Below are 24,598 nucleotides of genomic sequence, written 5' to 3'. Positions count from 1 at the left end.
CTCACCATGCACATGCACAGAAATCCCATAACGTGAGGGGCACAGCTCACCGGAGGGACTAGCTAGTTTTTTTATTTTGCAGCTGTCCGTGTACTGTCTGTTTACACCTGCCTTTACTTATTTATATTCATGCATCACGTCGCGACTGACAGCGACACATAGTTTTGTTGCACAGCGTCTTTAATTCACCAAGTGTCGGGACTTGAAGCGAGCGATGTCGGAGGAGGACTGGGTGGCAACAACAACAACAGGGCGCGCTGCTGTCCCGTTAGCATCGCAACGACCTCCAGTCCATGTTGTCTAGCCCGAGAACACCCTCCCACGCCTCCCGTCCAGCCCAGCCCAGTGCACACCCACCCCGAGGCCCAACGTGATGGCCGAGGAGGACCAGCAGCCGCCGCCGGACCGCGGGGCGAGCAGCATGCCCGGCCTGCTCACCGGGCTGCAGGGCGCCGAGGCCAGCGCGCTGCAGCTCCGGATCAAGAACTCCATCTGGTGAGGAGCTGTACTCATACATACTGTGCTTACATGCTTAAAGGGAAGGGATTCCTTTTATAGTTTTTGATCGTACAGGCAGGTGGAAGTGGTGTTACTCCACAATGTTATAATAGCCTAGTTAATTAGTGGTACTGCTGCATGCAAAAGGTTACTCAGAGTAAACATCAGTGTTATTAGCCAAATGTACTAGCATAACAAGTAAGCCGTTGTCGTTGAGAAGTCCCCGTGTAAGTATGACATTGTTATATATATATTGTTGTTTTACTATATAACTAATGCATTAATACTGTTACAGGTGGAACCAGTTATAATACAAGTACAAATGATGATACTAACAACATCGTTTTCATAAAAGGACACACAATCTAAATAGTTATAAAAGAACATTAAAATATACAGTAAGATTCAACTAAAACAAAGTTAGTAAAGTGCAGTTATTGAGTTACATTCCACCACTGTGTTTACCGGAGTAGTAGTAGCAGTACCATAGAGTGAAAATAATATATTACTAGTTCATAACAAGTCCTGTATGCAGACATGAAATGACTCCATATTGGGTTGGGGTTACACACTGTAGCCTAAATTATAGCTTACATTTGATTATATTATTATAATTTCTAGAGTTATTTATATTTTTCATACTGGGAAATAGTTTAAATAGTAACAGGTTCTCATATTTTAATCACCAATTGTGTGTTAAGCATGAGCAATATTAATCTGTAAAGTATCTATCCTTCAGGAGTAATAAGTACTACACTTTTTTCTAAAATGCAGTGAAGTTGAAGTATGACTAGCATTACATTACTCAATGGTACTAGAGTAGATGCTAATACACATTCCACCATCATTGACTGACTCAACATGAACATGTTGCTATCTTAACAGTAAAGCAGATCTTCTTGGGATCAATAACTATTTTTATTCTTTAGGGTCAGGGCTTGACATGAACAAGGGTGGAATATATAACAGATGTAGGGCTCTGTAAAATCTTGAAATAGTAAAAAGGGGTAGGAACCCTGATATATAATGTGATGACACATTGCTGCACAATAAACTACCCACAGAATATGTAGTGTAAATGCTTCCATCCAATTTCAACATTGAAATGTTGCTTTCACTTAAATGCACCCGTTTCATATTGTAATAATAAGTTAATAGTGTAATATTAGGGCTGCAACTAATGAATATTTTCATTGTCAATTAATTGATAGATGACAATTATTTTCTCAGTAAACCAATTAGATGTTTTGTCTATGAAAACTGAGAAATTACTCTCTTAAAAAATGATGAAACCAATTGAACATTCTAACAATTGCGAATTGATTAAATTCTTGGAGCTGTAACCTGATACCTTACATTTGACAGGGTCATTGTGCCTGCATAGTTCAGTGTATTTTACTCAAGAAACATTTTGATTTCAGGACTCATGTTGCTACTTTCCTTCAGTAAAGGTACTAGTTCATCCTTTCCTTCACTTCCTCATCTCTTTCTTATTTACTGATGAGCTGAAGGCGTTGTCACAGCAGCAGCTATTTACATTCAAGTTCCCTCTATTTCCATCATCAGAACACTACCGACAGAAAGCAACAGCTCCGTTATGTAGCTCCTGTAGCAGTGTGTAAACCGACTCATAATACTCGTAATATCTCAGTTTCACACCATTGTAAATGTGCCTAACCCTTGCAACATAAATATAATGGCATTTTTATCTCACAAATACCAGACATGGCCATGATCTTATCCAAATCATTTTCATACCAGTTTATTTAAAAGTGTTCACTACGCTCAGACGTCATTGCCTGGTTTAAGGGTACAAATAACTTTACAAATAAATAAACCACACAGAATCACATGACGATAAGTCAACATGAAGTATGAAGTAACCTATTTAAAATTAGGAGGATCCACCACCTACTACAATTTGCATAATAAAATAAAAAAATACTGAATGTAAGCCTATGTTTTAAAATTGAGTATCTGTCTGCTGTGAAATAAGAGAGAAGTTCAAGTTTTACGCTACCACATATTATAAAAAAAAGTGTATTTGATAGTGTATTGTCTGTGGTTGCTGTTATTTCAGGCTGTGTTCTAACCGACAATACCCTTTTATTTCTGAATGTATATGAACTCAAGTACTATCATTTAAATGTCAAACAGCCATTAAATGTCAAGAGGCTGAACTACTCAAAAGCACAACAGTTCAGAGATGAAGCGTATGCAGGGAAACCTCCACAGGAACGCTTCACTCTGCTGCTAACATGAGGGGATATTGAAAATGTGTCCTTCTCCCTAAATCTTTAACCTTTAAGTGGATTAGAGCATACATATTGACGTTTACTTGAGCAGCTGAGTGGTTCACGGTAGAGTGTGACTATCTTAGTCGAGGTCAGCAAGTTTATTTGCAACTACACCCTCGCTCTGTCATCACATGGAGCGATAGTCTTTAGTGCACACCACTGTTCCTGCTGGCTTTCATTCAAGCCGCCCAATCAGAGGCTGAGTTACACCCGGATATTTTACACAGTGTTGTTGTATCAGTTCTTTTATCCATTTAATGCTTGAGGTGCCAAATCGGCCAAACGAACAGCTCAACGATGGCCTTTTAGCATGGGAACATCCGTGGCTCCCTAGTAACATCGAATTAAAGTGACCTGTTCTCGTCGTGGCTTAGAGCAACTCCTGATTCTGCCCTGCCTGGTGTCGCCGAGTAAGAGTCTTTAATGTGACCTGTCTTATGTCTCACAGCAAGCACAACAACAACTTTACCTTTCTGCAGATTAGGATTTAGACCTGGAGAAGTGATAGTCTTGTATCTGGCCGGACTCTGAGCAATGTATCATTGGTTTAAATCTGTCTTCTATAAAAAAAATTGCGTTAAAAAAGGGCTCTGAGGTATGGGGCATTGCATTTACAGTATATTGTGCAAAATACTGGTTGCAAAGTTCATTTGCAGATTCTTTTGTCCGGCTGGTACTGCATGTAGGGCTGCAGAAACTCGTCTTTTCTATCGTCATCATGATGGAAAATGTATTTTTCTTTCATTCTTGTTTTATTGGTGCCTTTTTTGTTGTTTCATAAATTAAATAATTATTCACAATATGTTGGATTCAAGCAGTATACTGAAAACAAAAAAAAGACACGTTAATATCTGTTTATTTACCAAAAATGACTTCATAAATGACCTTTTATTGTTCAGCCCTACCAGTGTATACAGTATGGAATTGACTGGCCTCCTTATATCGTAGAATACACAATAGCTGTGAGTATACCGATATAAAATCAGGAATCACAATAAAACATTTGCTTTTCTTAAAATATAGTGCAACTTATTGTTAAAACATATTAATTAATTAAAAAGGTGAAAGTCCATATTTTTATCAATGTATTCCTTCAACATTAAATGGGATGAAACAGACATAGTAGGTTTCCTGGGTAACTGGAAATGGATGCCTGTGTTCTTCTGTCAGAGACAATGTCTGTGGCTGTTTCTCTCTGTCTCTTTTACATTTGACAACATGTGTTCCTGGTGGTGGGATACATGACCTGAGATGCTAAGGGGAGGGTCGTCTCATACCAAACATTCCTCTGCTTTATAAATAAATAGACTTTAGACTCAAGCGCTCGTGTTACAACAGCTTCATACTCATTTATATTTTCTCTCTTTTTTTACAGCAAATCTGTTCAATCAAAAGTGGAAAACATTCTGGTGAGTATCTATGAAATATTTGAACAAATCTGCAAATGACATTTTGTATTACACCTTTCACATAACTTTAAAATATTGTTTGTTATTTTGTGGTTTCAGGATATAAAGCTTAAGCACTATTGTTTCCTGATGGGTTTATTTCTTGTGCTGAGTAATTTACAGAAATGATTACAAATACGGGACCTTAAAATGTTATTTTGACTTGAAGGTGGCATTTATGCAGAAAAAAGGAAGGGTCCAGCTCTGGGAAGAATGGCTGCATCAAGCAGTTACATTTTGGAAAGGCTTTTTAGAAATCCTCTGAGGACCATGAATACCTTTTTTTGGCAAAAATATGTCAGATTGTTGGTGATGATCCGGCTCAAGAACCCCCAGGGTTTGTGTGGAAAAATACATGTTTATGTTAGTCTGTAGATATTTACAGCATGAATTTCACAATGAAAACACTTGCCAAGTGCCAAAATTGTGAAAGTACAACGAGGAACCAGCCAATGTCGTACTTCTCTGTAATTACTGTGCGAGCACTATGCTGTTTAACAACAATATAATAATCATTTTTTCTAAGAAAATAAGTGTTGGACAGTCAATGTTACAGCAGCAAAGGGAGGTGCAACAACAAGAGAATACAATTATTAGAGCTCCATAAGGGCCTATGCAGCCAATATGTTTGAGTATTAGAGAAATGATTGTTTGCCAATAGCAGAATTGTTAATGCTACTTAATTTAGCAGAATATCCAAGTATCAAAAACTGAGTAGCAGAGGTTGGCCGGGACTTTGGTCGTCCTTATGTAGTATACTTTATATAAAGTGTGATGTCAGGAAGTTTTTAATACACACCGGTTCAATTACCCTCATTCCGGTCATGCCCTTAAAAAAAAGAAAGACACAAATCTCTTTAAACCTAATGCAACCCTGTGTTGTCTGACGTCATCCTCCTGATCTTGTGATGAAATAACCCAGCATCTTTTGTCAGGAATGTACCACCTAATGGTATACAAAGCTGCACAAAATAATTAAAAAAAACTTCTCAAATGAACTAGCAACTCCTAAAATGTACACTGCATGCTGGTAACATCTTTGTTAAAGGGAGTTAAAGGAAAGTGTAAAGGTATTACTGTGCAGAGCTGATGAAAGCAGGAAGTAAGGAAATAAGCTCTGTGGCAGACAAACATTTTCCAGACTTACACATTTTCTTTAGCAAGAAGATGTTCACAGATGAACACCACTTTTATGGCATAAATGAAAGCACCTAAAGTAAAAAGCCAAAGTTAGTATTTTTAAGAGACTATACCATGGTCACAACAAGTAATAGCTTTACAATACCTATATATCACATATCAGACCTTGTATCCAATAAAAAAAAAAACCTTCGAGGTGATGGAACTGGAAATGCAGAACTGCTAACTCATTTCCGGGTTTTAGGGCTCATTCTTGCAGCGCTAGTGCGAAGAGGTGTTAAGGAGTTAATCAGAAAAGATAGAGGAGCCAATTGAAAGTGTGAATGAGATCTGGCAGTGTGTGGATGTGTGTCTGTGTGCATTTACTATCAGCCGAGGATTCATGTTCACCTTACAAGCTCCCTGAAGAGCTGGAGCTTGTCTGTCTGTGTGTCTGCAGCCATTCAGACTGTGTGTGCACGTACTAGTGTGTCTCAGCGAAATGAACGCAACATATCTCTGATTCGTAACTCTACACTGCTGGGTTTAAAGTCAGAGTGAAAGTGTGTTAGTGCTTCTCACTCCTTGCCCTGCTGCTTCAGTGCGGGGGTGGGATGTTTATGATGTGCAGTGTTTGTCTTACACCAAACATCTGATGACAAAGGTTACATTTTTTATCAAACTCAGCTCTATCGTTGTTTCTTTTATTTTTCACGTATTAAGTAGCACATCAATCCACTTTTCATTGAATTTCCTGCCATGTTTTCTGTCTTCCAGATCAGTGTGTTTTCTTTGAGTCAGGTTTAAATGCTTTGCTTGAGGGTTGTAAAGAAAAATATGTCAAAGAAAAATCCTTTGAAGCGGTGGTATTTGTATAGGGTAGGTTACTAAATTCACTTCTCAGTGTTTTCTGCTGCCAATTAAACCAGCAGAATTTAATCTGCGCCTTCTTCACAATATCATGTTTCTTTTTACCCTTTGAAGAACATAGTTAGAAGTGTTGAAGACTGTTTATAGCTACATGTCGTGCCCAGGATGTTTAGTTAACATCATCTTAGATTCCTAGACAGGACACCCCGTATTCTTTCCTAAAGCTGATAATTGATGGAAAAGTCAGAGGATCACAGCCGTTATAGCTTTCATCTGTGCACCAGATTTCATGGCAATCCATCCTATAGTTGGATGATCATTTTTAACTCCAAACCACAAATGTGAAGCTGCTGCTAATGCTACAGGAAAAGTCACAAAAATCAGTCAGATCCATACTTCATGTTTGAATAAAATATCTTTGGCAATCTATCAAATAGTGGTTCAGATATTTCATTCAGGACGGAGGTGGACTAAAAGATATGTCTGCTCTGCAAGTGTCCATACATTTTTTAATCAATGAAGGGAAAGTTCTTTGTACCAATTAAAAGGAAGGTCATGCATTGAAACTATTTTTTGACCCCTTTGTATTTCTACAGCAAGATGTGGAGAGGTTCTCAGACATTGAAAAACTCTACCTCTACCTTAAGTTGCCTTCTGGTCCTAACACTAACATCGAGAAAAGGTAAGAACAAAGCTGCTTTATGGCAGTATTTATGGAAAATGGACAGCAGCTGAAGTATTTAAAAGACACAAAACAGTTAATCATTCATAGTCACATACATTTCTGTTAATTACTGTCCCATGTGGTAAAATAATAATGATTAGACTCATACAAACACACAAAGCTTAGATTAGTTTTAGATATGATTTTACTTAGGACTGAGGTTAATTTGGCAAAAAGTAGCTTTTGATCTGTGATTTCTCATCAAATTAATAATCTGTCTATTTTCAGTGAGCAGAGCGCCCTGTCATCCAGCCGCACGCAGCAGATGCATGCGTTTAACTGGATCCGCCATCATTTAGAGGAATACCCAGAGACCTCTCTTCCCAAACAGGAGGTCTATGATGAATACAAGTAGGTCCAAACAGGAAACTTCATTGTACCGTCATACAGCTTCTCAATAAACATATAGAATATATCACCTTTTTATGATATGATATTTAATGTTTAACATTGGTGTTCACCTTTTCAATGTTGAAGAATCTTTCGCCTCTAAATGACAGGCGGACGAGGCGACAGTATAAATAGACGCAGCAGGCATGGGAATCACAGAGAGCAGCATGTGTTGGTAATATTAGAATGGAAAGTCTGAGACAGCCATTGAAATTCTCGGGCAGTGTTATGTAACGGCCTTTTTAACTCAACGAGATCAGAAATACAGTGGCCTCCAGAAATATTGGCGCCTTTAGGATAGAGCGGTGAAAAGGCTTCAAAGAGACTCTATGTGCTTCCCTTTAAACATGAAGCAAAAGATACAGAAGTCTTTGTTTTATTACCATTTAATAGTTGATATTCACATGTTGTTGAAAAAAACATTTTGGTTTAAATAGCACAAAGAAGCCATTTGAAGATTATCAGGACTTCAGTTAACTCTGCACTAATTGAACTATGTTACATACACTTATCTGTATGGTGAATTTAACTAAATATAACCAGTGGGATGAAGCCGGGTCAACCATTATACAAGAGTTTAATTTGCTCGGTACTCATTTTACGAATGTGTCAAACTGTGAGTCATTATTACGACTCTACTGTTTCAAAGTTGTTTAAACTTAACTTTATATTTTATACAGTTAAACCTGCAATAACTTATCATTTTGAAGATAAAAACAAGTTGTTAACACAGCATTGACTTAATCAATCGCTAACACACCAAGCAGACACAGAGAAACATTATCATTGATTTAGAGTTGTGTTTACGGACATCTAATAAAGTGCCTCTCCCTAAGCTCTGTTTTTAGTCTCCACCAGCTCCTTAGAAAATTATCTGACATTTAATTTTCTAAATGTTCCAGTATGTTCAACAGTTACATCATCCCTGTGTCTGTCTGCTTTTTTATTACTGAGCAGCTAATGTACAGTGAGTTTTATTAGAGCTTTTTTGCTGAAAACTGCTTTCTGTTGTGGCAGAAAACTCTCTTATTATCATTATAAAAGTCATTTTGGCCAGTTATTAATGTAAAAAGTCTGTATTATATGGAAACTTTGTTTGAAATGTTAACACTTTAATCCCCTTACAATGACAGGACTACATACATTAAGGGCCCTCAGTATTATCTGCTATGTTGAGATGAATTAAATTCAAGGCAAATACTCAGAGAAATATTTTCTTAATTTAATATTCCGTCTGTTGTGTCTTTCAGGAGCTTCTGTGACAATCTTAACTACCATCCACTGAGTGCGGCAGACTTTGGGAAAATGATGAAAAATGTATTCCCGAACATGAAGGCTCGTCGACTTGGCATGAGAGGAAAATCAAAATATCCTTCACTGGAATGGATTGTAACAGTCTGGCCTCTGTCCCTGGTCGCAGACCATCTGCTGTTGCAGTTCATAAAGCTCTCTAAATATAGATGTGAAATGAAATAAAGTCCCCCTCTGCCTCGGAAGCAGTAGCATAATACAGGGCCCCTCAGGGAGTCACTGTGACCTTGACCTTTTATTACGCAATTCGGATCTGTTTAAAGTATATTTTGCTGCTGACGTTAAAGTGCAACATTTAATTTATATTCATAACCTTCAGTGTTTCAGGTCAATTAAATTATCTTTTTGTAATGTGAGATCATAAGTAAAAAATCGTATGGGTTATGATGCTGAAGAAAAGTTGTACGTGTTGAAGGAAGCTTGAAATCAAGGATGTGTTTTCATTTATTCAATATGTTCACAACATGCACATATTGAAATATAAATCAAAATACTTTTCTACAGTAAAGTACACTTACATGTTCAAATTACATTATTCTAATTTTCAGATGTCTGTGTAATGTCCAACTGTTTAAAAACAAAAATTGATCTTCAATATCAAATGTTCAAATATATATTTTTCTCCATAACTATAGAACTGAAGACGATTCCTACATTAACCACTGTGCAAATGTAACTGTATATTGCACGTTTTGTGGAATCAGATGTTTTTGTTCTTAACACCAGCTTACATATTGCTATAGTGGACTGAGGAAGAGGCTGGTTATTCACATGCCATCTTTACCCACTCTGGATCTTCATAAAACAGGGGACGGGGTAAGCATGTTTACATCTTCATTATTAATATTTTAGAATCATCTATATTCTCCTCTTAATATTTGTCACTCTCCTATTCTGCAGTGTCAGTGTGACATGTCCGAGGTTATGTCTTTAAATGTCTTGTTGGACAAGCCAAAACCCAGATATATATTTGATATTAAACATAATTGTGAAGCTAAAAGCAGCATTTTTGGCCATTTTTGCATTACGATTAATCAAGAATCAAAATAGCTTGCCAAAAATGCTGTTCCAGCTCTATATGAAATTAACACAAATCTATTCTGTGTAGCTCCAATGTGATGTGCTGGATTCACCGGGCCAGCTGGGCGGTATTAAGGAAGACGTGAGGTTTGCAGCCTGTGATCTGGTGTGTGAGTGGGCCCAAAAGGTGCTGAAACGCCAGTTTGATGTTGTGGAAGACTTGGCTCGCTTCCTGATCGACAGCCATTACATCAGCAACAAGTCCCTGGCAGCGCTCACCATTATGACCGGCACAGCAACAGGTCAGTCTGAGTCGGCTTCATGCCACCTGAGTGAAAACTGTCAGGAGTGACATCTGGAGGCAGCTGCTTGTTACTGCTCTTTTATTCCAGTCTGCTTGTTTTTTTACACAGCTCTTTTTCTCAAGTGTCTCAAGCTTTATTGGAGCAATCTGGTCAAAATGACACATACATAGATATTACACACTATGTATGTGGATAGTTGTTTATTTAGTTGTATCTTCATTAGCTGATGCCAATGGTATTTCCACAGGGCTACAATCTAGTACAAAACATTATTCATACACATACTTTATACATAATCACATTTGTGTTTGTTGGATGTACATTAACTATGATATATTACATTATCTACATGGTAGTCAGTTCTGTGCAACATGGAGTCATTAGCAATATGTTACATCACAGGCAATTTGCTATGCTATGGTGGTAAAAAACAAAACAATATATGAAGCCCGAGTGAAACTTTTGTTAGTTTATTGTCTTATGGAGTGCCATGATCAAGCCTTATTGTCTCATACATTAACATATTTACATAATATAATGATGAGGCTAATACTTTACTGATAATAGAATCATTATCTGTACTTAACCCCCTGTCTCTTCCCTTCAGAGGTAAAGCTTCCACAGATGGTGTCAGCGTTCGTCCCGGCCTCTGAGGCTCTCTCCTTCCAGCCTCATGTGATGACTCTGTCCTCGCCGCCTGTCGATGCAAAGCAGCAGCTCCAGAGAAAGATCCAGAGGAAACAACAAGAGCAGAAGCTGCACTCTCCTTTTCCTGGAGAGGGACAAACCAAGAGGGCAGAGAGTGTGCCTTGTGCCAGCCCCAACCCTCCGTCACCTCAGCCCACCATCGGCATCATGGTCGCTGCAGTGCAGAGCCCCCTCACGGTGAGAGCAGCACTCTATGGAGATCACAATGTCTGACCTTAGAGAAGAGAAATGTCTAGATTCACTTGAATTTAGAATGTAATGGTAAATTATATAAATATATACAGTATATATATATACACATCATGAATGCTGTAAAACCATATTTGTGTCCAAAGTTACCACTTTTAAGAATAATTAACATCACCTTGAAAAAAATTATTCAATAGTAAATGAGTGCAGTGTTGCAGGATGCATTGTGTTCAAAAGGACACCTTTCTTAATTATTCTAAATCTAATTATGTTAAGAGCAATACCTATATACTTATGTAAAATATGAACTCCAAAATGTATCCTGTGTGTGTGCCAACCTTTTGTCTAAATAGTGATATTTGAGATCTATCAGTACAGATTCAGTACCCCTTTCTGACCGACCCCCCCTCTCTGCAGGTACAGAGAAGCAGGCAGCTGATGTGTCCCAGTCCACTGGGAACAGTGGAGAACAAAATGATGCCTATTAACTTCCAAATGGTGACCCAGCAAGTTCAGGCAGTGAGGCATAGTCCCAAACATATTCTAGCCAGTCCCGTGGGAGAACGCAGTGCCCGACAGCGATATGCGCAAATCCTGCCCAAACCGGTGGCCACGACTGCCATCACTTTGCGCTCGCCCTCCACCATGATCATCAGCAACAGCCCTGTGAAGACCATGATGACCACATGTCATGTCAGCCCGGTCAGTTTGGTCAACTTGACAGCCATATCGCTGGCAACCAACAGCAGCAATACCACCACTTCCTTTACAAATGCCACTCTGCGGCCGGCCTCTACAGGCGTAAGTAGTTCTGCAGAAGATGTCAGCTTCAATCGGAGCATGAGGAGCGTCTCTGCAGTCCCCATCCTGGCCCCGGTGGCCAGACCAGGGCAGACTACTAACACTCAAACCATCGATGTTGAAATGGAAGTTGAAGCTATACATAAAAACAGCCAAATGCAAAATCCTGGCTCTTTGAATTTTTCTCATGAAGCCATGGTAAACAGAGCTGTAGGGGCTTTACAGAGGGCTGCCAGTGTGCCCATACCTCAGTCTAAAGGCTTCCTGGAGAGCACCTCTATCTCTAACTGCCACGGGAGGTCCTCCTCGGGCATTAACACTGCAGTCCAAAGCAGCAATAATGGTGCTGATAATACAAGCAACTTGCACTTAACACCTTCCACTCAGAATACCAGCGCTGTTCCTTTACTGAACACCAGCACACCAACTTCTTTTGGAGAAAACGGCGGAGTTACAGCAGCAAAAGAAGGTTTCCTGTCTACTAAGAACCTCAGGAAACGTTCATGCTTCAGTCCAGATTTTTCTCCAATCAAAAGGGCTTTTATGCCCCAGCAGCCAGAGCCAGGGGGCGCTGCTGGTTTAGGATATGTGACTAGAAACACGGTCGGTAACATCCTGCGCCCAGGAGCTCCAACTAGACCTGAAAGTGCACCAGTGACCAGGGAGGTAGAGATGAAAATGATCTCCCCTCAAGCCCACTCACTCTGCACTTCCTCTTTCAGATCGAGTGGATTCTACTCTGTTGCCAGATCACAGAGCTCAATGCAGAGGAAAAACACTCCCACTGTTATGGAAAATAGCATCTCAGACAGTCACTCATTAATGCAGCAACAGCAGGGGCACACAACGCCTAACGTGCATGCCATACCTAACAACACCGGCTTCCAAACACTTACAGGAGTGAGTGATGTTAGGAGTTTAAGCTGTCAACCCAATATCTACAGCCAGTCTAACTCTGAACCATTAGACTTTTTGAATCAAGCCACGATATCAAGCCAGCTCCCTATGCAGACAGATATGGACTACTTTCACTTTGATGATGATGTGACCCAGGACAGCATTGTGGAGGAGCTGGTGCAGATGGAGGAGCAGATGAAGCTTAACAACATGCAGGAGTTTGGAGGCTGCGTCACACCACAAGGCCAACAGGCAGCCATGCCGGACAACATGATGTCCACCAATCAGACCATGACTTCTTTCTATCATGCTGCAAACAGCCACAGCAACCCAATGCAGACTCCGACACCCACTCCTACTCCCACACCAACACCAACATCAGAGATGCTGGGAGGACCCCAACGCTTCACCGTAGAGAGCCCCTTCTCCCGTATCGCCTCCACCACCCCGGTGGATAGCGCTCTGGGAAGCAGTCGTCACACCCCAGTGGGTACGCCTCACTCCAACTGCAGCAGCACCGTGCCTCCCAGTCCCGTGGAGTGCAGGAACCCGTTTGCCTTTACACCCATCAACTCCAGCATCCCTGGTTTCCATGACGGCTCCACCGTCTCCAGCAGCCCGGTCAAGCCCATGCAGAGGCCGATGGCGACCCACCCAGACAAGACCAGGCTGGAGTGGATGAACAACAGCTACAACAGCAGCAGCTTAAACAAGTCAAACAGTGGAATAGGAATCCTCCCCGGCTATCAAGGCCTGATAGGTGACCAATTTCAAAAGCCTCATGCCTTCGCCGTCCCTCATGCGCGGCACCACGACGGCCATTTTGGCCGCTTTACTCCCATCTCGCCTGTTCAGCAGCAGCAAGCAGCTAACATGGCCAAGCAGGAGGGCTTTGCTGTGCCTGCCCCTCTGGATAACAAAGCCACCAACTCACCAGCTACAACTTTTCGATGTCGCAGTGTAAGCCCCGCTGTTCATCAGAGGAACTTGACCGGAAACACGGGAAACCTTTCCCATATGCCTCGTTCAGTTGTGTCTCCCTTTAACTCCCCTGTGACGCATGAGATGTTAAACATATTTGCAAACAGCCATACAAATCTCGGGTTGAGCAGCATGGCTCAGAGGAGCCATTCTGTGCCGCTCACCGTCATGATGCAAACTGAGGTCCAGACAACGTCAGGACAACAGTGCAACAGCAATAACATCACCAATGTTCTTCTGAGCAAACTGGAGGGGGACCATGACAACAATGTCCGGGGTCTGGGCATCAATAACATACCCTCCAGCTACACTGCACGCATGAACCTCACCCAGATCCTGGAGTCTGACCCCGACCTCTCCTGCAGTGACAACCACCTCAGCCTGATGAACTCTGACCCCACCAGCACATGCAAGATGCAGAGGCCTAATTACTTAATGGAAAATGCTATTAACGAACAAATGACAATCTTAGCAGGTGATCACAGAGTACAATCAACTATTGGAGAGCAGCATCGGCAACAGGCCCAGTCTATGCTGCTAACCTCACAGCAGCATCAAGAAGAACTTCAGCATCAGTTGGATTTCAGCAGCACTATGAAAAACTTCCTGACTGACAACGGCCTCACTGCCGGCACTCAGCTCATGGACCAGGGGTCTGAGCTTACTACAGGCGGAGCAGATTTCCCTTGTGAGATTAGAATGACCTCAGAGCTCTCCAGCAGCATCAACGACCTCAACGCATTGGATACAGAGCTTCTGTTTGACCCCAACCAGCAGCAAGGGCAATATCAAAATGCCGCTGCAGAGGAGGAGCTGGTGAATGATGCGCTGTTTCAGCAAATTACCAGCGACACGGCACATTCGAATGGACTCGACTGGCTTGAAAGCAAAGATCAACCAACTGTAGGGTTGATGGGTTGAGGGTTTTTTTTACGTCATGTTGAACATGCTAACCCATGGTCGTTCATTTTTTTTTTTTTTTCAGGCATTTACACTTTATAATGCAACACTGGACCCAATCAAGGTATGTCCAGTCCAAGTGCCAGGCTGAACTGCTATGATGCTGCAACACTCTGAAAAATGCTGGTCATTTCCCTTTATTCAGAGGACAACGCCTCACCTTGTTTAATTAAGAGCATAAGTAAACAAAGGTTATTGAACAAGAAAGGTTTTTTTTTTTTATATGTTGCATTTTTTATGAAAAAAACGAGGAATTAATTTCTTGATCTAAAGAAATGTGGTTGTACGACTATTATTGTTATTATTTACAAAAAATATTTCTTTAAATAATTGTTTATTGTTTAAATCTTTAAGACTCCATGCACTACTTTACTAAAGCATAACGTACAAAATATTTAAATATAATGCTGAACAAATATGTCATCATTGAAACATTTGTGTGCAATTTTGATTTACCAAAAAAACGTTATCTATGCAGGAATTTAGGTGTCATATGGGTCAATTAAATGTTTCCTTAGCTGCAAAATATACTAACATTAAGAAGTGAACACTCGGTTTATAGAAACACATTTTAACCAAAATTATCCATTTAATATATTCTAACGATCTGCTAGATTTGGCATGGAGAGTAATAAATACATTCTGAATGTTTAAGTTATTTATAATTTTATATGATCATATCGCTAATTATTTACTTTGATGGATTACATGAAGAGTATGTATTATTACTTTGGTAGTTTCAGAACCATAAAAGGAAGAGAGAAATGCGTTAACTTTAATTTAATCTGGTTTTCATATCCCTGTGGATGACTATCATCCACGACGTTGTGCCTCTCAGAATGAATCAATTGATTTGAAAAGCTAAGTCAACCTCCCCATAGTTATCACCAGAATCGAACCTTAATTTAATTTCAAGCTTTGAAAGCTTTTAAGACCTCTTTTGCACTTTGTTTTGTATTTCAAAAGTTGGAAAAAAGAAAGAAATTGTTTTATAAAAGTAAAATCAGAAAATTGACTAAGGAACCAGTGAAAGATCAGGTCTAGATTCCTAACCACGTATAGATACAAAGGGCAAGAATTTCAAAAAGGAAACCTTTTACCTAAAAATTAAACAGCACTTTTAAAATAAGATTCTTGTGTTAATCAAAAGATGTGTTATTTGCCTTGTGTACTCTTTTGGGGTATAAGTTTAAGATTTTGTCTGCAAATAATAAAATGGACAGTAGATAGATAAGATTTCACAGAATTGAACTCTAAAGAACTTACAGAAATGTACTTTCTAACGTAGCACTCGTCACTCTGCTCTGACAATCTGTAAAACGTATTTCTTTACATCAATGCACTGTGTTTGGTTTGGGGGAGTAACATGTTTCACCACATGGCCTGAGGATTTCAAACAAAACGGCAAAACAGCTAAAAACTGACTGAGTGTGAAAGTCGTGATTTACACTGGTGATGAGCTGTGTGTGAAGAAGAGAGTTTCTGAGCCTTATGTCCATACCAAAGACTAACCTTAACATTTAAACCGCAATAACATGCACTTAAATCTTGGGGTGACTCACTGGGTTATGTTCGATAACAGCCATGAGAAATATATTCTGTAATGTGAATAATAATATGGAAAATAAGTGAAACATTTGTGATATTTGCAGCACTGGAATACATTTCTTTATATAATTAGTACATCAGGACAATGTTAAAGATTTATTTGTTTACTATTGCTGATGCTTTTGTTAACGCAGCAAGTTTAATATGTTTTTATGGAGGCAAAAATCACTGTTATTTATTCAGTTTGTTTGTGTTAGGGTGTGTTTGTATTGTTGGTCGCACTAACTTTATTTGTTGTACAGATTGAGGGTGTGACTTTGTTTTAGTTTTTACTATTTCATTTAGAGTGTGTTTTTGTACAGAATATGTAACCTTGCAAACCATATCATCTTGTGAATTCACGATAATCTGACTTGCACTGTTATCATAGCATATTACCACGTATCATATATGGTACTTCGTTTTAACAGATGATTTCTTTAATGTGGTAAAAAAAACAACTTGAGATTCAAAACCTTTCAGGACTAGATTTTGCAGGAAATTATTATTTGCACACACGTTTTAAAATGTGTAAATATAACTACCCATACTTATATGGTTAAATATTAATGTCATGATATAGTTCAAAAGCGGTACATTGAATTCTTTATGCATACAGTATATAAATAAAACCTTTAAATATCTGTAAAAGAGAATTATATTATTGTAATATATAATCTCAATTTGATTATAATTTAATATTGAGCAAATTAGACAAACCTTTTTGTTTCTTTATGCTATAGTTTCACTTACTGTGTCTGTGAAAGCAAACATTTACTTGGTTAGCACTGATGTTTGTGTTTAAGAAGAGTTTACCCTTCCTCTCATTGTTCAGAGCTGTAGTACTGCCCTCTGCTGTTATGTTTTGCATTTTAGCTAGTGCTTTTATAAGGGGAAGTGCTTGTTAATACTGGTTTTTAAAGACTTTCTTAAAACTAATAAACATTTTTATGTACATAGGTAACCCGAGTCAGTGTTTCTTTAATATTTACAGAAAAACAAGTATAGTGCCTGTATAGTGATTGTATGCTTCTTACTTTTGAAATGTCACACTAAAAGTTACTTTAGTAAGAAGAAGGCATTTGTTGATATGAGACTTTACAAAACACCTTTACGAAAAAGGAGGCAAATTGTATTTATAGTAATTTCCTTATTGACTTGAGATGTTACTACTGCAGTAAAGAAGACTGAATCACTTCCGTATTCAGTATTGTCCTGAGACCAGCAATCATTAACCTTTATGCCATTGCACACACACACACACACACACACACACACACACACACACACACACACACACACACACACACACACACACACACACACACACACACACACACACACACACACACACACACACACACACACACAGACCATGGGGGGTGAAGAGGGTCATGGAGGACAAAGCGCACGCTATTATTACTGAGAAAAAACAACATCAGAACAAGGGGGAATCTTGAAATAAAACCATTAAATTGGGCCTGTTTCGTTTTATTTTCAAAAACGAAATAACACTAATAGCTAAATAAAGGTTTAGAATGTCTCCATTTTGATTTAGGATATATTCTCTCATAAAAATGTAAGGGAGCACTCCAAAACCATACAGCATAAATGAAAGCTAGATTTCGTCCTTTGGATGGTTTTTGCTTTACTCAATGTGTTAATATGGGTGCTACATTCTTGTGACTGCACCATCAGGAGTGTTGTCAAGTTTGATGGTGTGAAAGCAGTGCTCTGACAGAGATAAGGCAATAACGATACTCAGATCCATACTTCAATTTAAAAAAACAATGTAAAGATACTAATACAATTCCTTTAAAGTATAATATAAACTTTAAGGATTATATGAATGAATGCCATTATAACATCATCAGCACCTACCTTTGATAGCTGGTCAAGTTTGAGCAAGACGAGTTTTATAAACTGAAGATGTCTAATTTAAATGTGTTGTTAGTCTTGCTGTGTGAGGAGCTGTTACAACATATAAACTTGTTCTGCAAACCAGAACTAGCCGGTAGCTTTGGGGCACTTAAAGTCTCTTTAACTGCTTTGTTGTTTGTGCAACAGTACTGAACACCAGTTCCATGCTTCGTCCGAGAAAAACTTTGATTGATGACATCTGTCTTTTTGTGACCATGTACGGTTTATGTTTCTCCAGAGCTCTTGTATACACGCGCCTAAACTATGGCTGTACACAATAGGTTCTACATGAATCATGATCATTATTGAGACTTGTTTTTACTCTGAGGTTTGAACTTCCATGCAATCAGTGCTTTCAGTTGCATTTCAGTACATTCAGTTCCCGTAGGAAACCCCCTTTCAGAAACTAGACAAGTTGTATTTTGTATATGGGAGTAAGCCGCTCTATTGCGTCCAATTGCAGGATCTAAACTGTGATACAAACCCTAAGCAGACATGGTTTGAAAGTATTATCTGCTAGTTTATTGAATCTAGCTACATACTGTATATAGTTATATTATAATAATACACAATATATACTCTTACAAGCATTTGATAAAAACAGAATAATGTAAATTAATAATAAAACTAATAAAGAACATTCTATCAATCCCAAAAAATGCAATCTCTACAATGACCCCACCCATTCTCTGCCGTCAGGCGTAGAAAAAGTAGAACTATAGTGTAAAAATACTTCATTTGAAGTCATGCATTAAAATATTACTTATTACTTATTGAGCGTTGTAGCTCAATTTACAATCCTATATATTAAGTCACTGGATGATGATTATTGAAGCATTAATGTGTTCATCACAGCTTGTAAATGTGGAGCTAATTTAAACAACGTTATACTACCACTGAATATCTTAACCTATACTTTTATATCATAGTTTATTTATATATTTTTATTAACAATCTTAATAATCTGAATCTGTAAAGTAACTAGTAACTAATTTTGTCAGATGAATGTAGTGGAGTAAAGGTACAATATTTCCTTGTAAAATGCAGTTGAGTAGAAATATAAAGTAGCATAAAATAGAAATACTCAAGTAAAGTACAAGTAACCCAAAATCATACTAAAGTACAATACTTGAGTAAATATACTTCAATACATTACACTACTGTATGCTAAACTTTGATTATAGAACTGCTTTGGTTTTATTCAAATAACATTTTGTATTTTGACTTGTAATTTACTGTTTCTTAGACTATGGTGTTTCTAGTTTAATTTAGTACGTTAAGTAAGATCTGCACACTCCTATCTTGCACCACGAGTGTCGAAAATATATACAAGGAAAGACTGATGTTGCGTTCAGTGTCCTTTCTGGGTTTTCTCAGACTGTAGTGACAGGAAGAAGGGAACAAGAGGAGGAAGGAGGAAGGAGGAAACACAGGAGGAAAAGGAGGAGGATGGATACAGTGAGTGACGACGGTGTCACAGATTGCTACTTGGTCAGGTTCACGGTTTCTCCCAGCGTAAACACACAGAGGGCATAACAGAGGCGAGCTAAACACCACGGGAGTCTAACGTTACCGGACAACTGTCTTTTTCTGGGTTCCTCTTCTTGTTGTTGTCGCTCCCTTGGAGGAAGAAGGGCGAGGATAGTATGGCTGCACTTTCTCCACAGATGCGAGGACTTCACATAGATGAGGTAAACTACATTTACTAGCCTTTAATAAAGAGGCTGTTCATGTGACCACATCGTCAGCCAACTGGCTAACTAGTTGAGGCTAACAAGGAGCTAACTAACTAAACACTGGTGGGGATTAACTAGCGAGCTAACTGACGTTAACGTACCTACGTCCACTGGTTAACTTGCGATGTTAGGAGTGTTTTGGTAGGAAACCTGTATTACTTGTTGATGTTATTCATCAGATTTAGTTCTCAGCTAATGCTATCAAATAAGAGCGCCCTAGCTGTACACTTTTTCTGCCAGGAAACACAACAGGCTATCGGGCTGTTAACGCCTCTCCATTCCCTCCACACGCACACAACTGACAAACTCTGCATTATCTCGATAAAACAAACATATTCGCACAACTTTCACCAATTTTTGCTTTTGTTCAGTGTTATGATTGCGAAATCTCAAGATGATTCACCAATTGTACAGTAAAACGCTTTTATTGTGTTGGTAGATGAGAAATGTCTTATCAGGATGTTACGTCATCCGGTAAACCTTGATTGTTCTGGGGATGTAAATGCTTCACGTGATAGTGAATCACATTAATCTCCTTTTGTTTACTACCATTTATTTGATCATCCTGTACCTTGCCATTCCTTGTATTCATTATTGTAAAGTAACTAAGTAGATTTACTCAAGTACTGTACTTTAAGTACAATTCTGAGGGAATTATTTGATACTATATACTTCTTCTCCATTACAATTCAGAGACACTTAAGAAAGACTTTACTTGCACCCGGAGTACAATTCACAAGCTAACCTGCAGCATACAGAGTAAAACTAGCTGCACCTTTACCAGCTTTGATAACACTATATTGCATCAGTAGTTATACATATAACCAATAGTTAAAACATGTACATTTTTCTTAACTACCCTATTTGAGGGTGTTTATGTTTTTTGTTTTGTGAATGTTGTGTGACTGTACTCTGTGTCCATCTCTGTCTTTATGTCATTATAATATTCATAAACTCATCAGTGTTTTTTTTTTTGTTATTTCAGGGAGAATCCAGAGTCCTAAAAGTGAAAGTAGTTGCTGGAATTGGGCTGGCCAAAAAAGATATACTTGGAGCCAGGTAAGCTGTAGAAAGTGGACACTTAAATGTGATGTATAACTTGTGAAATAGGCTGGAACTTTTATTATAATAAGCAATTAACCAGGCAATTCTTTTTCTATAAACAGGTTTGACATTATAGCAGCTAAGAAACTGATCAACAGTCCTAAAAAACAGTTACAAAAGCAGCAAATACTCACAATATAGAAGTTAAACTGTAAATGCATCAATACATTACTAAATATTGTTTTTAATTGTTTTCTGTCGGAAAAAGTGAAATTATCTGTCACAATTTCCTTGACCCCAATATAGCTTCTTATATATCTCATAGCTTGTATTTTTCAGTCAACAGCTCAAAGCCCAAATATATATAATGTACACTGATTAGTTTGAGACAAAAACAAACCAATCCCCTTACTTGATAAACTGGAACCAAAGGTAACTTAAATTAATATTAAATCACTTTTATGTGATGCTTTCTATTTCAATGACTATAAAATTTAAAGTCATAGTTCTACTGTGCATGTGTAGTTACCTTTCCCTTTGGTTTACTACGTTATTCATCCAGCTTGTTAGTAAAGATGGACTGTCAGACTTGGCCAAAATTGCAATCCTCTTAACCATTGTGTGGAGAGACAGGAAGGTGAGGACTAATGTCTTTTCCACGAACAAGCAGCACATGTACGTCAGAGCCATCTGCCAGTTAACCATGGATCCGTTTGTGTTCCTCTATTATCTGCAAAATCCTATTAAGACCCAAAGTAATGTGGTGTATATTTTTAGAATGCAAGATTCAATAAAAACGTGGGTTATGTTCAGGTTAGTCGATTTCTAATTGTATTTAGATTTTGCTTATTTTCTATAGGTGTTTATTATATCTGGTTCCATTTTTATTTATCGTAGGATATACTCGAGGCCGAGGGACATCTTCCCAAAACCTCAATTTGGATCAATAACCAATTTCTGTGGTTGCTCTTTTTGGTACCACTTGAGACAAGGAGCTGCGCATGGCTCCAATAAAACCCCTCCACACTGTCCTTCACTTCTTCTTTGAACAGAAGAGCAGTTACTGTCTACTAAAATGTAGAGATGATACTCGCTCAGTAGCTGAGGGGCATTATGTCCTGTCTAAATATTGAAAACGTAGGTATGTAGACCCCTTCCTGAATTACTTGAGCCTTCAAATGAACTAAATACTTATTCCCTCATCCTCTTTTAGTCCCCCTCTCAAGCTAATCTATACAGGTTTTTCCCTTTTGTATAACATTTATTTCATGCCTTGTTTAATAATTTATTTATTTTCTCACTTTTCTTTTCTTCCCTTTCAAAATGTTGACTTCCAGCACCTTCCTATTTGACTGTAAGAATAAAGTATTTGTTATAGAATTGCGGCTTTGATATGAGGCTAGTAGGCGTGAACGTTGATTTAGAAAAGATTACATGTTGTGTTCCCGTAATAAAGGTCTGCGCTGCCAAGGCTCGGAGCAGTTGGCACTCTAAAGACTCCAAACACATTTATGCAGTTTTCACAACAAGCATTTGGTATCAAAAAGAAAGAAAATCCTCTTGTAATTTATGTGTGAATAACCCCTACCTCTTGAAGTTTAGTACATTTGTTTTGTTTTGGTTAGTTGAAATCATGGTGATATTTTTCCAGGGACTCAACAAAAAAACAGCTCTCCAAATGTCATGTGTTGACTTAATTTAATTTCCTAATGTTTACGGCTTTGGCACTTCGTGTTTTTGTGTGCTACTTGTAGACTACTTTATGATAAGTTATTCCTAACCTCTAAAAGCAATCTGACAGTGACATCCAATTAACTTAAGAATGTGTTAAATCTTTATTAAACAGATTGAAATCTCTGTTCCAATTAAAAAAAAATTGAAATGTGGATGTCGTGCTTTAATGCTTAACAATTCAAGACATGTTTTAATGCTTTAAATAACCCAAATTGCCGTATTAGCATCACTTTAATGTGACAGCAGTCCCTTTAGTATATCACTAATGCCACAACACTGCTGCAGGACTAAAGTGGCTTAAAGATTAGGTAATGGATAATGTGAAGTTATTGATGTGTGTGGTTTTAACGCACGTCACAGTGTCTCAAACTTTCATAAAGTACCAATTACAGTCTATTTTGTATCCATCAAAGAGAAGCTGGAATCATTATGTTAATATTTGACCTCCCTTAAATATTAAGTAACCTCATGGCAAAGGAACCACTCTCACCACATAAAGAGCACAAAGTAGACCATGGCCATTTCTACATATGATTCATGCCAACGCCACACCTGAGTCTAAATGTGTTTCTCTTGCAGTGATCCGTATACTAGACTGTCCCTGTATGACCCAATTAATGGAGAAATCACAAGTCTTCAGACTAAAACATTAAAAAAGGTAAGATGTTCACATTTGCAGTAAGACTTGTTTTATTAGTTAACTCCTATCTAATTTACATTTTATTATCCTTTCCATCACACATCACATGAAGACACTGGACCCAAAATGGAATGAAGAATTCTTTTTCGAAGTAAGTGAAACTTAAAAAATATGTATGCATGTCACCATTTTTTGCCAGGAGATATTTTGTGGCATTTCATTCCAGGAAACTATATCAATGTATTGTATATGATATTTTATGTAACCATGAGGTCTTTATATCATAAATACAAACAGTCTATATTATGTTTCAGGTTGATCCCAGGAAGCATCGTCTGCTGCTGGAGGTGTTCGATGAAAACCGCCTGGTAAGTTTTCTAGCTTTATTTATCCTCTCTGGATATACTGAACATTTTAGATTGTTGGGTTGTATTCCTCTAGTTCTGCGTCTGACAAAGTAAACTTTGTGTGGAAAAGCTTCGTTCGCTTCAGTGCTGCAACTTATGATCATATCCTTAATCAGCGGATTATTGTTTTGACTAATTGTTTGGTAAAAAAAAATAGTAAGGATTGCCTCTACATCCCACAACATGTCTTTAAATTGTTGGTTTTGTCCGACCATCAGTGTTAAACTTATCGCATGAGACAAAAAAGCTGCTAAACCTCACCTTGAGAAGTAAAAACAAGGCGATATTTTTGTTTTCTTGCTTGAAAAATTACTGAAAAAATGACTCCAGTACAAATATATAAAAATTGCTGATGTATTTATTCATTTATTTATCAAGTATGAAATGGAGCTTCAGTTCACCTGCAGGGAGGTTAACGTCTGTTTCCTTAGCTGAAAATCAATATGCTCTGTAACCTTCCATCAAAGCTACCTCCACATCACTTAGCACAGAGTACACGGGGGACACACCCATGTTTCTGCTGTAAATGACAGTTTTCAATAATTAAGTGTTTTGTTAATTATGCTCCAGAGCTCTAGACAGGCTATAATTGAGAGGGTTAGATAGGAAGTATTGCAAATCAATTTTAAGAGCTATTCTTTTATAGAGGATCATCTCAATTGAAAGTTGTAATGCACTCAGCATATTGGATGCAGCCCAAGCCAGAAAAATGAGACTTTTTTACACATTTTTGGTATAAAACATTATCTTATTTCATAACTCATAGAGAATTTTCAATATAGCCCTTTTATTATCATGCTAAACATCTTAGCCATTGCCCCTCCTCTCACTCTTTTGCAGGCAGGCAAACCTTGGGGCTTAAACATTAACTCTCCACAGTTGTGTCTTGGTATGACCCTGATAGGTGACTGCTTGTCCGAACGCAGACTTTTCTTCATATATAAAATAAGACAAAGTTGACGTAAGGGGTCAGGAAGCAGATGCAGCCAGGAGGCAATCTTTTCATTCGGAT

General features: G+C 38.3%; 2 protein-coding genes across 2 annotated transcripts in view; both read left to right on the top strand.

Annotated features, from left to right (window-relative positions):
* Positions 1–12: 12 nt before the first annotated feature.
* LOC307027890 (DNA-binding protein RFX7-like) lies at positions 13–17,069 on the top strand. Its single transcript, XM_079662579.1, has 9 exons — positions 13–495; positions 4,171–4,204; positions 6,829–6,914; positions 7,185–7,307; positions 8,597–8,717; positions 9,393–9,473; positions 9,766–9,979; positions 10,590–10,867; positions 11,297–17,069. The coding sequence occupies exons 1-9, from the start codon at positions 374–376 to the stop codon at positions 14,477–14,479; spliced, it is 4,242 nt and encodes a 1,413-aa protein (XP_079518705.1). The 5' UTR covers positions 13–373; the 3' UTR covers positions 14,480–17,069.
* Positions 17,070–19,426: 2,357 nt separating this feature from the next.
* nedd4a (NEDD4 E3 ubiquitin protein ligase a) overlaps positions 19,427–24,598 on the top strand; it is a 31,876-nt gene continuing 26,704 nt past the window's right edge. The window contains exons 1-5 of the mRNA XM_079663136.1: positions 19,427–19,716; positions 20,747–20,820; positions 23,119–23,197; positions 23,292–23,330; positions 23,494–23,547. Coding sequence (XP_079519262.1) covers positions 19,672–19,716; positions 20,747–20,820; positions 23,119–23,197; positions 23,292–23,330; positions 23,494–23,547 — 291 coding nt within the window. The 5' untranslated portion in view covers positions 19,427–19,671. The remainder of the gene's footprint in view (positions 19,717–20,746; positions 20,821–23,118; positions 23,198–23,291; positions 23,331–23,493; positions 23,548–24,598) is intronic.

The sequence above is a fragment of the Notothenia rossii genome (genome assembly GCF_949606895.1).
Source record: "Notothenia rossii genome assembly, chromosome: 2".
Classification (NCBI taxonomy): domain Eukaryota; kingdom Metazoa; phylum Chordata; class Actinopteri; order Perciformes; family Nototheniidae; genus Notothenia; species Notothenia rossii.
The sequence above is the reverse complement of the archived record's forward strand: the minus strand, read 5'-3'. Positions and strand labels throughout refer to the sequence as shown.